This window comes from Aphidius gifuensis, linkage group LG1 (assembly GCF_014905175.1).
Source record: "Aphidius gifuensis isolate YNYX2018 linkage group LG1, ASM1490517v1, whole genome shotgun sequence".
Lineage (NCBI taxonomy): Eukaryota > Metazoa > Arthropoda > Insecta > Hymenoptera > Braconidae > Aphidius > Aphidius gifuensis.
Genome location: NC_057788.1, coordinates 8,643,004 through 8,657,974, shown reverse-complemented (window position 1 = coordinate 8,657,974; position 14,971 = coordinate 8,643,004). Strand labels below are relative to the sequence as shown.

At 22.9% G+C, this 14,971-nt stretch overlaps 4 protein-coding genes across 4 annotated transcripts in view; 2 read left to right on the top strand and 2 right to left on the bottom strand.

Moving 5' to 3' along the window:
• LOC122847629 (RNA polymerase II elongation factor ELL) overlaps positions 1-7,067 on the bottom strand; it is a 32,767-nt gene extending 25,700 nt beyond the window's left edge. Inside the window, exon 1 of the mRNA XM_044145426.1 lies at positions 6,004-7,067. Within this exon, the coding sequence (XP_044001361.1) occupies positions 6,004-6,135 (132 nt within the window). The 5' untranslated portion in view covers positions 6,136-7,067. The remainder of the gene's footprint in view (positions 1-6,003) is intronic.
• A 755-nt stretch (positions 7,068-7,822) lies between these two features.
• On the top strand, positions 7,823-12,252 carry LOC122847630 (zinc finger protein 502-like). Its single transcript, XM_044145428.1, has 4 exons — positions 7,823-9,233; positions 9,320-10,390; positions 10,472-10,947; positions 11,650-12,252. Exons 1-4 carry the CDS (start codon positions 9,069-9,071, stop codon positions 11,987-11,989), a joined length of 2,052 nt encoding a protein of 683 aa, XP_044001363.1. The 5' UTR covers positions 7,823-9,068; the 3' UTR covers positions 11,990-12,252.
• A 201-nt stretch (positions 12,253-12,453) lies between these two features.
• On the top strand, positions 12,454-13,612 carry LOC122847628. Its single transcript, XM_044145425.1, has 5 exons — positions 12,454-12,694; positions 12,774-12,853; positions 12,931-13,094; positions 13,160-13,355; positions 13,428-13,612. Exons 1-5 carry the CDS (start codon positions 12,600-12,602, stop codon positions 13,610-13,612), a joined length of 720 nt encoding a protein of 239 aa, XP_044001360.1. The 5' UTR covers positions 12,454-12,599.
• Positions 13,613-13,688: 76 nt separating this feature from the next.
• On the bottom strand, positions 13,689-14,810 carry LOC122847627 (threonine aspartase 1). The gene has a single exon (XM_044145423.1). It carries the CDS (start codon positions 14,808-14,810, stop codon positions 13,689-13,691), a length of 1,122 nt encoding a protein of 373 aa, XP_044001358.1.
• Between the last annotated feature and the right edge of the window lie 161 nt (positions 14,811-14,971).

Here is a 14,971-nt window from a genome sequence, read left to right as displayed (position 1 = left end):
AAGTGTCAATAATTTTATATGTAAATATTAACAACTAAGTAAGCAACATTAATCATATATTTACAATAAAAAAAAAAAATAAATAAATTCATTTTTTAAATTCAAAAAGAATTAAAAATTTTCTGAATATCAATTAAAATTATTTAAATTGATTTGTAAATTAAGAGAGATTGTTAAAATAATTTTAAATAATATAATAATATTATTTTTAATAAAAGAGTATTGTGTATTTTAGATGAAAGGGATTTTCATGTAGGTAAAGTAAAGACTGAAAAGAGAGATACAAAATCAAGTTGGGATCGATCGGACTGGGTAAGGTCGTCGTCGTCGTCTCTGAAGCGTCTCGACGTTGCTCTCATTTCCCACACATTTATACACACACAAATACATTCAGCATCAGCACAATTTTACTCCATTCCCTTTTCTAAATCTTCCTATTTTTTTTTTTTTATTTTTTTGTCTATTCAGACTGTCTCTATATCAAGTAGCAGTCGCTCATGTCTTCAACCCCAAAAGAGAGCCATAAAAAAAAATTAAAATAGCCCAATACAAAAAAAAATAGACAGGGTAAAAATTTGCTTAACTAGTGTCCTGTTGCTTTGACACTTGGACAAATATAAATACTTCCGGATAATAAAAAAAAAAACAATTAAATAAAAGCCCCATGAAAATAATTTCATCAATTTTCATCAAATCATTTCCTATCAAATTAAATATCAATTCAATGACACAAATTTCCACCTATATAATTTTTTTCATCATTTATTTATAAATTATTTAATATACCGTTAATTTCTAACACGTATTTATATATAAATCTCCATGTTAAAATAAAATAAATTCAAGTATTTGAAAATAAAAAAAAAGTTCTATTTTAAAATTCGAAAAAAAATATATTTTCAAAGTTTAACTAATTTTTTTTCCTCAACCACGAAAAAAAAAAAAAAAAGTCAAAATATTACAAGTACATATTGAGCTTAAAACAGGCGTATCTCCATGGACTTATGTCTTTTTACTACCAGCAAATTTAAAGTCCCTAAAAAAATTTTTCAAACGTAAAAAAAAAAACGCCAAATAAATTTAATTTTTGTCTTTTTAAAAAATTCAAAGAAAAATATATATAAACTGCACTTACGCCCTACTATCTCTAATGCAACTATTTTAATAACGATCTATATTTAAAAGCTAAAATGAAAAAAAAATATATGGCCCAATTTTTTTAATTTCATTTTAATGATTATATTCATTTAAAAAATTCCAAACTTTTTATTACGACTTTTTGCATATACATGATAAAAAAACAAAAAAAAAATATATTAACAAATAATTTTTTTATTTTTTTTATTATACATATAACTGAGGAATTTATAAATGTACGTAAAAGTTATATATATGTATAATAAAATGCAAATATTTACAGTTTATCAATAATTTAAAATCAAAAAAAAAATATTTCGAATTATTTTTTTTTCGCGATTATTATTTGAAGATTTATAATAATTTAAAAAAATTAAAATTTTATCATTTTAATATATATATTATTTTTATTATTTTTGTATTGGTGATATAAAATTTATATATATATAATCAAATATACCGTTGTATATATATTTAGCTATATTTAAATGGAAATGTGTTAGGTGGGTAACGGAACGATGATTTCGTGCCATTTAAATAATATGGGAAACAAAAATGGGCTTCATAATAATTACCCTCCAAATCTAACATCAAAAATTTATCGATGCAAAACGTCAGTAATTTTTAATTATTATTATTATAATTAAAAAAATATATAACTCTAAAAAATTATAGATACTTTTTAAAATATACTTTTCGATTTTTAAAATTCATTTTTTCTTTTTATTCAAAAAATTTAAAAAACATGTTGGAATTATATTCGACCTTTATATTATTTATATAAAAAAATAAATAAATATTTATTCAACATTATAAATCATTAGAAATTATACTTGAAATTTATTGAATAATTTCATAACGGTGAAACTTGTCTTATTTAATTTATTCAAACATATTCAAAGGGTGATTATTTTATATTTCTATTTTTTATAAATCAAGTTTTTAATAAAATCGAAATATATATTTTTTTGTTATGTCAAAAGAATAAAAATCTATTTTATAAATTGATTTGAATACAAGTAATATTAATAAAAATTTAGCATTGATTAATAACTATTATTAAAATTGTTTTTTTACAATTTTTTATAATCAAAATTTTTAGAATTTAATAATCGAAATATTTCGATTTTCTATTTCGAAAAAAAAAATTGTATAGCTTCAAATTTAATAAAAAAAAAAAAAAAAAACTCATTTTATTAAATTGATTGTAAATCGAATGAATAAAAATTAAAATTGATTAATAATAATTATTTAGAATTTTTTTTTTATAAATAATCGAAATATTTCGAATTTCGATTTGAAAAAAAAATTGGATATACTTAAATAAAAAAAAAACCCGTAAAAATATAAATAAATAATATCATTAAAAGTAATTAATAAAAATTGATTATTATTAATTTCAATAATTAATAAATTTGCTTTTAAAATTAATTAAATTACCATAGCTTTAATTTTTCAAAAAAATAATAATAAAATCATTAATAATTCAAGTATTATTAACAAACACAAAAAAATTAGAAAGCATAAAAATTGAATATTCAAAATAATATAAAAAAAAAAAATAATCAAATAATATCTTTGCTTATTTTTTTTTCTTGTCTTATTATTATTTAAGTTGTAATATTAAAAATAATTGTAGAAAATATGTTGCATAATTGTTATGAATATTTTCTAGCTATCTGTAATATACTTTTTACTACTTTAGGTAAGAAATTTGTTTACTTGAAATAGAAAAATAATAAAACATTTCGATGAAAAAAAAAAAAGCGCCAACGACAACAACAAGGTCGTTTGACATATTTGTTAATTTTTTTCCTATTTTTTTCTCAAATGTTTAAAGCCCATTATAAATTATAAGCACTATTATTTATATTTTTTCATTATTATTAATCATATTTTTAAAAAATATCTTATCGCAAATTTATTAAGTAAATATATACAATTGGTATTAATTTTTTTGTCATGTATTAAAATTAAATAAAAATATTTCAACTTTTTTTTTTATTTTTCAACAAAAATAATAATAAAACATTTATTTTGTAATAAAATAATTTAAATAGTATTACCATATTTTTACAAAACAATAATTGTTTAAATAAAAAATATAATAATTTATTTTTTTTTTTTAAATAAATAATAAATTTATCATAATTTCTTAGAAATAATTGATTTTATTTTTTTAATAATACCTCTCTCTCTGTGTGCAAGTTGAAGTAGAAATAAAAAATAAAATCCAAATATTAATTGTTAATTAATCATGCAGTACACATAATGAAAATTATAAATGTCATGAAATCTAAATTCATTATGTGCTAATATAAAAAAATTTTTTCTTTGTGTTAAATAATCATTTCAACATATAAACCACGAGAGATATTTACATTACGATCTTGTTCACGTAATTCACTGTTGACATAAATCAATGAAAAAAAAAAAACATTTATATATGTCAAAGAGGGGATTTCTAAAATCACGATATCAAACACATATTTTTTTTTTTCCTTATTTTATCTATGATAAAGAAACACGAGTAGAAAAAAATAAAAAAAAAACTCCAAAAAATGGATGAAAATTTTTCTACAAAATTATTTCTTTTTTTCATTGTTTAAATAAAAATAAAAATATGACTAAGCATAATTAACAGATTAAAAAGCTTTACAAAATTACAAATTTTTTAAATTTTTAAATTCCAAAAAAAAACTAGTTTAAAAGAAGATTTTTTAAATTTAACTTTTGACTAGATTATTTTATATTTTTATGAATTTCTAGGGGTTAAATATTTAGAGGTGTATTATAATCCGGTCCAGCTGTTGTTAACAGTGAATTTTAAAAACACGAAAATATATATCAGGTAAAAATAATTGTAAAACAAGTAGAAAAAGATATTTAAAAAAAATCTACAGGTAAGTATTTTGTCTTTTTCTATTTGCTTTTGTTATATACGGATGAATGGATTTTTTGAAACATCTGCTTTTTCTACTTGGCTGTTTGATTACAATACTTTGATCAAGCGAAAAAGGAAACGAAGGGTCCGAAGACCCCGACCAAGATATAAGCCTCAAAAAAAAAAAGTATCCAAAAAAAACGAACGAACCTGACCGCCTTCAAGTTTAAAAATTAAAGGACACAAAAGTAAACCAGATGTTTTTTTTTTTTTCCCACTCTTTATACAGAAGCTAAAATAAAACCCCAAACATGTAATGCTATTTTTTTTTTTACTGTATTAATATTTATCCAAAAAAATTACTCCAAAATAGATATTTAATTACCAAACAAACAAACAAAAATACAAAATTAAAAATTTGATTTTAACATAAAAAAAAATCAAATAAAAACAGTGAAGTAATATTTTTTAATGACCTTGTAATAACCTCAAGTGAATTTCATAAGGAAAAAAAAATAATAATTATCAAGACAATGGATATTAATAATAAATAAAATAAAAAAAAATTTATAAAGAAAATGTTATTTTCACGATGCTGGCTGTTGCTAGAGTGCTGTTAACATTTGTTTACTCATCCCCGGATACAAAAACGACTATTGAAAGCAATACAGGTCGTCTGACTTTACTGACGTAAGCACTAAATAATAATAATAATATAAACAATAATAATAAACGAGGAAAAAAAATAATAATAAATAAATAAATGGATAAATGAACATATTGAATAAGTCACGAGTGATTTATTTCAACTTTATATATTCGATAAATAAAAAAAATAGTAAATAAAAAAAAAAATATATATATAAATCTATTAAATATAATACTCAAAAATCAAGATTATATTTTTATTTTATTTTTTTTATATATCAAATTCTTGGAAATTAATACCTACTAGATAAGAAGATGAAAAGAAAAAAAAAAAATTTTTTTAAATTAGCAAAGTAGAAATACGGAATTACTAATGGATAATTTGAGTGAAAAAAAAAAATAGAAATATAATAATTATCAAGTCTTTTGGTTAAAAAGATAATGATAAAAAAAAAAAATGTTTAAATAAAAAAAAGGACTTGAACAACCAATCACAATGTACGAGTTTAATCCTTGTGTCCTTTCACTTTCCTTATAGCAAAGACTTAACAAACCAATATTGTAAAATCATTGGTAATATTAATTTATAATTTTTTTTTTTTTTTTGCATTAGATTATTTATAAATTTATTAAAATAATGATAAATATTATTAATATTTAAAACAAGTATTTATATGTGAGATAAAAACTCAAAATGTTAGTCCAAGTGTTCAGATATATTTATTTTAATGAAAAAAAAAATTTATAAATTTGTAAAAATTTTATGAAAAAAAATATATATAGCTGTTGATTAAATATTTTTAAAATATTTTTCATATATTATTCATATCTAAAAATAATATTTTTTATAAATTTTAAAAGTTCATTAGAATCACAGAAATAATTTACTCGAAATTAAAAAAAAAATCGAAACAACAAAATTTCTTTACTCGAAATTTTTCGTAATTTAATATAACAAAATCTAATAACTATAAAAATTATTTAAGTGTAAAATTTAATAATTATTATAACGGATAATGATAAACAATATTAAAAAATTTTGATTGAAATAAAATATGGCCACTAACGGTTGTCTTAAACAACAAAATTATTACGACACAGAAACACACTTGTGTTTAATATTTAAACAAAAATAAAAAATAAAAAAAACAATAAACAGATATATTTAAAAAAAATAAAATATAAAATTATCAGTAAATTATTGAGGTATTATTAAAATTGAAAAAAAAAAATACACACACACGACAAACACAGTCAGACATGATGATAATGAAATTTTAAAATGAAAAAAACTGATAAAAATATGAATAATTTACCAATGAAATTTTACTTACTCGATTTTCAAGAAAATCTTCAATAGCACGTTGTGCTGAATCAGTTAATTTAACAAATATAAGTGATTTATTTTCATGAAAATTACTTTGCGTTGATAAACCATACTGGACACCTGCCACCAGCGCCGCCATTTCTATATCTCAATATACTCTTTTTAACGCCGAGGACCAGCTGACGTCGGCCTAGTCAAATTTACCACTTTACACGACCAAAAAAAAAAAAATTGACAAAAAAAAAAAACCAATATAAAACTTCAATTAAAATCCATAACAACACACTAATTCCCAATAGAAAAAAAAAAAAAAAAAAAAACAATAATCAGCCTTATTCCTCAAGAAATATAAATAATTATCAAGAAATTTTTTTTTTTCAATATCAAAATGACAATATAGCAGCTAATTTAACAAATAAAATGATACAATATATTATCACGATAATTTAAAATATATAAATTAACAAATAAACATTCACATTTAATTTTTTTTTTTCTTCTTTTTTTTCTCATAAATAAAATACACCAAAAGAGCTCAACGTTTTTTTTTTTTTTTTTACTCCAAAAAAGAAACTCTCTCAACGCAATCAAAATAATAATCAAAAAAAAAAAAAAAAGAACAGAACCTCAAAATTCACGTTTCACACCGATCGATTACATATTATTATATGTCAATTTGTTATTTTTATTTTCACCTCAGACTATTCAAAAACCTAGCAATAACAATAATAATTTAAAAAAAAAAAAAAGTTTAAATCACACAAGTCAGACTTGAGTTCAGTCTTAATCACTTTTATCAATATTTTTTTTTTTTTCCTTTTTTTTTTGTTTCCAACCGTATGTTTCTTTTTTTTCCGTTTTAATTTTTTAAAATTTTTTTATCAAATTAAATCACAAGATGAATAAAGTCAATTTATAATATTTGTAGCACTTGATTGTTTTTTTTTTTTTTTCTTTTTTTATTTGCGATTAAAAAAAATAATATAACAATAATAATAATAATAATAAAAATTTGATGTTTAAGACACAGGGATCGGAGGAGAGGGCTCTCCGGCTGTGTCTCGTACGTTCGAAAACTACACAACTACACACTTTCGAACGGCCACCTGGTGGGCGGGGTCAATGCAACACCAAGTGTGTGAAGAATTGACCAATCATTTTGTGCCATACATATTTTGTACTTTATACAAGTGGGGGAAATTTGTGTATAAATTTTTCTGAATTTTTCTCGACTAAATATACACAAGCGACATCTAGATTATATTTAATTTTATAAAAAACTAAAATTTTCATCAATTTTTATGAAAATCCCGATTTTATCTGACATCTCGCGACAATTTATTGTACTTTTATTGTAATACCAACAAAATATTGACGTTTTCAAATTGTTTTTTAAACAAAATTTTTATTTATTTATAATAATTATAAAAATTGATGATGAAAAAATTAAAAATTCATAAAATAAATGCCGCGTTTTGTTTTTTTTTTTAAATACAAATGCATATAAATTTGGCGGCAAAAAAATGCTCATTAATATATCGAATGAAAATAAAATATCATCGATAATATCGGGTTGTATTCTCGATGTAGTTGGACGGAAAAAAAAAATTCATAAAGCATTTATACTATTGGTTGTAGGAGAATTTTTCCGTTCGACTACGTCGAGAATTGGCTGGATGATAATAATACCAGAGCCTTCGATATATCGCACATCTCAAAAAAAAAAAATTTATATAAGCTTTTTTTTAGCTAATGTCGATTTTTTACGGTGCAAAAGGGGTATAAAAACCCGCTCAGACAAGCTAAAATTGCCAGTACCTGAAAGAGTAGCCATAGGGCTACATGGTCTATTATGGCTATTCTTTCAGGTATTGGCAGTTTAACTGAATCTAAAAGCAATCTTGATCTATTCAAGAAAAAAAAAAATAGAAGGACAAATTGTAAAAAGAGTGTTTTTTTACTACTCAATATTTCTGATATTTCTTTTTTCAGCTTCTTCCAATCATAATTATTCAATAACTTTGTTGCTGTGTACTTCTGAGTATTCTCATTGGCACCACCTAGGGTTACCATATGCAAAATCCTATCAGAACATGTCTCGATTTGGGAACGAATGTCCTGATTGGGGAACGATTGTCCTGATTTAGGAACGATTGTCCTGATCAGTCCTGATTTGTCAAGATTTTTTTTTTTCTTTTCCAATTAATCTGATATCCCTGGTCAAAATATTTCTCCACGATTACTCCGAATTTCTCTTCAGTAACTTCGAATTTCCTTCGAAATCTCTGAACGAGGGAAATTTTTTTAGCCGGTTCTCCAAAAGACTTGGGTGAAGAAATTTTCGATAAAACTTCTCCGAGTCAAGAATTTTTCTATCTACCTTGCTCCACGTTAGGAAAGTTCTTTCAATCTCCTCAATGCTCCTCAATTTAATTTTGTTTCAAAGCTCGTAATTATGGAGCAAGGGGATGCTAGGCAAAATGTCCTAATTTAAAAGTCGGCACATATGGTAGCCCTATTTGCACTTATCATAACAACAAAATTAATGATTATTGTCTTATAGAAAAATACCTAATAATACTCATTACATAATAATTTAATTCCAAAAAAAAAAAAACAATAATTCAATTTATTTTTAATATTTATAATAATATTATTCTGCCAAGACCTGCTAGAAATATTTCTCCAACTTTCTATGATAATTACCCATGACGAAGAAATATTTCAACCTCATTGTTAATTAATTATAACAATTATTTATATCTGGAATCAAAAAATAAATATTTGATATTGCCATATTTTTTTTTATTCCCCATCATTAGGTAATCTAACCTCAAAATCTCAAATTACTTGTCAAACTAAAAAACTGTGGTGCATTGTTGTTCATCAAAATAAAAAAACAACAACAAATTTTGTTTATTATTAAATAGTATTTGTAGTCATTTTAGTAATTACTTTGTTAATTAATATTTTTTAAGTGTTTTTAATAATTATATTTTTAACTAACAATTCTATAAACTTTGTTTATAATAAAAAAATATTGTAAACAAAAGAAAAATAATAATTTTAATAATGGAAGTAACAAGATCCGAGGCATTAATTAACAATGAACATGATAATGGTGAATTTAATGGTCATGAATGTCGTATTTGTTTAAAAAAATCAATTCAAGTTTGGCAGGTATTTGAAAATTATGGAGAAATACCAAGAAAAATTATGGCTTGTGCTGCTGTCAAGGTTAAAATTATTAATTAATATTATTATTAATGTAAAGTATCAACAACAACAATTAAAAATATATGAATTAATTATTTATCTTTTAGGTTGAACAAGGTGATGGTCTACCCTCAGTAATATGTCACAATTGTCGTCAATTATTAGACGTATCATATGAATTTAAATGTCAAGTTGAACAATCTGATGCTAAATTTCGTCATATACTTGAATATCGTACACCAATATATGAAAATCAAATAACAAATTCATTATCTGATTCAATAAATGCTGTTATAACTGAAGCAATATCTGGTGAACATACCCTACATCAAGATGACAATGAAAAAACAGTACTTATTAATTTAGATAATCAAAAAAAACAAATTGATAAACCAAAAACAAATATTAAAATTTCATATAATAATAATGAATCTAATAATTTAATAACAGATGAAATTAAAGAAGAAAATTATAATATTGATAATTACAATTTACATGAAAATAAAATTGAAATTAATTTTTTTAAATGTCAAAATTGTCATATATGTTTTAAAAGTGATGAAGCACTTCAACAACATATGATTATTCATGATATTAAATATTCATGTTACATGTGTAATGAAGAATTTACAACAAATTTACAATTAGAAAAACATATTGAATTACATGAAGCAACAAAATTAAATAATGATAAATTAGAAAAAAATAATTTAGATGAAAAAAATGATGTTAAAGATAATAAAATATTTAAATTTTCATGTGAATATTGTTCAAATTGTTTTAAATATGAAAAATCATATTTAACACATGTTAAAAAACATCCAGAGTATAAAAAAAATAATAAAAATAAAAAAAAACAAGTTAATTTTGATGATGATGATGATGATAATTATAATGATGATAATGATGATGATAATAGTATGCCAATACAATGTAAACAATGTGGTAAAATATATGCAACACAAAGAAATTTAAAAAGACACATGTTAACTCATAGTGGACAAAAATTTATATGTAAAATTTGTGATAAATCATTTTCAAGAATTGATAAATTAAAAGAACATGAACATTCAAAACATAATGATAAATTTTTTGGTGATAGTGATGATATTGATGATGGTGATGATGATGATAATTATGAAAATGGTAAAAAAATATTAAATACAAATGAAAAAAAGGTTTGTTTTTTCGAAATATATCTTCTAATATATATATATTTTTTTTTTCTCAATTTATAAATTGTTTGTTTTAATTTTTAGGAAAAACCAAAACGTCCACATTCATGTCCAATATGTCCAAGAGCATTTGCACTTGCTCAATCATTAAATAATCATGTTGAACGTCATAAACGTATTAAAGAAACACAAAAACGTTTTTTATGTGAAGTTTGTAGTAAATGTTTTGCACAATCAGGAAGTTTAGTTGCTCATATGAGAACACATACTGGTGTTAAACCATATGTATGTAATGTATGTAATCGTGCATTTACTAAAAGTACATATTTACAATTACATTTACGTACACATAGTGGTGAAAAACCATATATTTGTCAATATTGTAGTCGTGCATTTGCTAGGGCAAATACATTAGCACGTCATTTAACAATGCATACTGGTGAAGCTAAATATCGATGTAGAATTTGTACAAAATCATTTCGTCGATTGACATCATTGAATGAACATACTTATACACATACTGGACAAAGACCATATGCATGTAAAATATGCACAAAAAGGTACATTATAAAATATACTTTTTAATATTTTTCTAATTTTCATCTTGGCTTGATTAAATGACTCAATTAATGTTAATTCATCATCATCAATTTCATAATCTTTAGCAAATAATTCATCAACTTTATCTTGTGTTGTATCAGCATCATCAGTATTTTCATTGTCATTATATGGATCTAGATTTTCTGGTAAATTTATTGCACGTGCAAATACATTTTCTGGTGCATTTTTAATTAATAATGAATCAACTTCACCAGCAAGTAATTCAAAATTTGATTCTTCAAGCATTATAACACCTCGTCTACATGTTACTGGACCCTTTATTATAACTTTAAAACCTGGAAGTATATTTTCCTTGATATGAAAAATAATATATCATTCAAATTATTTTATTATAAAACCTACTTTTAATGTTCTTATTGATTTATGTTCAATAGCAACAACATCTTGAACACCATCTGTTAAAAATAATTGCATCATTCTGTTACTTTTTGGTTCCCATGGTTGTGATTGTTCCGATTCTGTTATTTCAATATTAGCATTTGATATCTTTCTAATTTGTTCAAGTTGTTTGTATTTTGATGTTGATATATCATATGGTTTTTCCATTTAAATGACATTAAACATTGCTCCATTGCTTCAACATATTTTATTTGTTAATTAACAACCGATGTATTAATATGTATTTTTTTTCAATTTCACAGATACAACAATGCTGGTAGTCTCTATGCACATACAAAAAAATGCAAAGCAATGCAATCAGATAACACATGTTTTCAAGAAACATCAAATCCTCAAGAATCAAGTAACTCTTCAGTAATTCTTTACATGCCAAAAAGAATAATAACAGAAGAAGTTGAAGAAGGAGCAGAAGAAGGAGAAGAAATCCTTGATACAATAAACGTGACTGACAAAGTCATTAATACTATTGTTGATAACATTGATAATCAACAAAAAAATATTGACATTAATATAAATAACATCAATTCAAGTGTTACAAATCCAGACGTTAAATCATCATACTACACAATTTATCCTGTGTAGTAATTTTTTTTCATCAATCAATTATTTATCAATCTTAAAAAAAAGTATTTATTTTTATTAACACGTGTTTTATTTTTTAAGTTAATATTTGTTAAGTCATTCCAGAAGAAAAAAAAAGAAAAACAATTAAAAAGTCAATTTGTTCATTGACGATATCTGATAGCGATTGAAATATTTTAAAATCATTTAATTCTGTATATACCTATACAAAAAAATAAATTAAAATATATTTTTAAAAATTAATAATTTAAATATATTGTTAAGTGTTTAATATTATTATCAAAATAATAAATAAAATTAAATTTTAAAATTTTCCAATTATTTTTAATACAAAAATTAAATAAATTATTATTAAATCAATTTTTTAAAATAAAATTACCACCAAGTTTGTAAACAACAGCCCAAAAACATTGCGTTTGCATAAAATGATTTTATTTTTTTTCTCGAATCATTCAAAACACACAAAAAAAAAAAACACAACAACGTCAACAACAACTGTAGTGGTGGTGTGTAAATGTATACAAACCGGAGTGAAACAGCAAATTTGTTTATAATTAAAAAAAATAAACATATTAATTGATATTAATAATAATAAAAAAAAAGGTCAAATATGTCAGGTCTTTTTGGTGAAATAGTGCATCCATCATCAAGAGCATTTTGGAATGAAGACGACGAAGAAGATGATGTTGGATTTGATGATGCAGCGTAAGCTAACCTCTAAATTAAAAATATTTTAATTAAAATTACCTAATTTAATAATTTTATAATTGTTTTTTAATAAAAGAAAATTCACCCTTGAATGGAGTCAAGATATTCCAAAAAAATTCAACACATTGATTGTTGCAGAGACACATTTGATAGTTGGTAAATAAAATTTTCTAAGAAAAAATATATTTTCTCTTTTTGACATTTATTAATTATGCATTTTATTTTATATCTAGATTTTGTAAAAGATTACGTTTTAAATACTTCAGAAAATATATGCAATATTAAGTTATCAGGATCGAAAAATCCATCTGGTATTTTTAAGATAAATGATGATCTATATGTTTGTACTGTCAGTGCTGATGTTGACTTGACAGTTGCTGGTGATTTTGTTGAATCGGTTAGTTATTAATTCAAATAAATACATTAAACAATAACATAAATAATAAATATATAAATTTTTAGATTCATGATGTACTTATGAAAACAGATAATATCATTGCACTTACCTGTAATCATATATCACAATTAAAAACATCTGTTGAATCATTGGAGCCATCATTCATGCGATCATTGTCAACAAAGAAAGTATCAGACATACAAAAAAAATTTTCACCAGCACTTAAACAACCTAATATTGTTTCTGGAGTATCTGCTGGAGGTTCGTAATCATTAATTAATTATCTTCTATTTTTTTTAACATTAAAAAAATCATAAAATTAATTTTTTACAGTTGTTGCTTATTCAGAGGCCATGAATTTATCAGCAACTCTTAATGTTCTTTATCTAGATGGTTTTGAATTTGATTCAGAAACAATTCAACCATTGATAAATATATTTGAAAAGTTAATAAAAATAAAATTAACAAAATTTACAACAAAAAAAACAAATTTTAATAAAGGTAATTTGTACATGTAAGTTGTAAATTGTTTAATATCAATTAAATTATATATATAAAAAGAAAAAAGGAAAAATACTTAATTATAATAATAATTTAAAGTTTAAATCCAACTCCTTCAACAACAACTTTTTTTCCAACATTTTGTGAATTCATAATTGATACAAAACTATTTGCTTTATCATCATTTGAATTCATATAACCAAGTATCATTGAATTTGTTGAATGTGTCCATAATAATTCACCAAAATTATTAGCTTTATCATATCTAAGTACAATACCACCTCCAAGTTTTTGTTCAACATCAATTAAATATTTTGATTTAATAAAATCATTCATCATTGTATCATTAATATTTTTAACATAATCATCTGTATTATTATTTGTTTTAATTGATTCAGCAAGTGTTTTAGCAAGTGTTGTTTTAATAAGATGTTCACCACATCCAGTTGTTGATGATGCAACAGATACATCACCATTTTCAGCCCAAACACCACAACCCCATACACCAGCTTGTCCAACTCTTCCAGTACTTTTTAATATAATACCACCACTTGAACATGCTGATGATACATTACCATATTTATCAACAAATATTGCACCAACAGTATCAAGTCTTTTATTATCATCATTAATTTTTTGTTTTTTACATACAATTTTATCATCAACATCATCTTCATTATCATTATTTTTATTATTTTCAATTTTACGTTTATAATGATTCCATATTTTATTTGCTTTTGGTGATATTAAATCATTATTATCAACAATATCAATATTATATTCTGGATGTTCTTTAGCCCATTCACGACCACCATTACCAACAATAAAATTTGGTGCAATTCTACCATGACTAATACGTTTATTTTGTGATTCACATATACATTTTGCAAGATATATTGGATTTTTAATTGATCCAACAGCACCAATTGCACCAAAATTTAAATTATTACCATCCATTATTGATGCATCACATTCAACACCACCTTTTAAGGTTAGATTTGAACCATAGCCAGCATTTGTTAGTGGTGAATTTTCAAGTATTTTTGTTGCTTCAACAACAGCATCAATATATGTTTTACCATTTTTTATTATTTTTATTCCATTTATACATGCTTCTTTACATAATTTTTGATAATTTTTTTTTTGTGATTCAGCATGATTACCAGCACCAACATGAACTGCAATAAATCCATTATTATAATCATCATTTGACATGTTAATGCTTTGTTTATTTTGATCTCTTTTTTGTGTATATTATTATTGACACTTGGTTATCTCAACAACAACAACAACACGTGACTACAATTTCAACTAGTCTATTTTTATTATTTCGAAAATTATTTCACGTCAACTGTCAGAGTGTCAGCTGATTGATT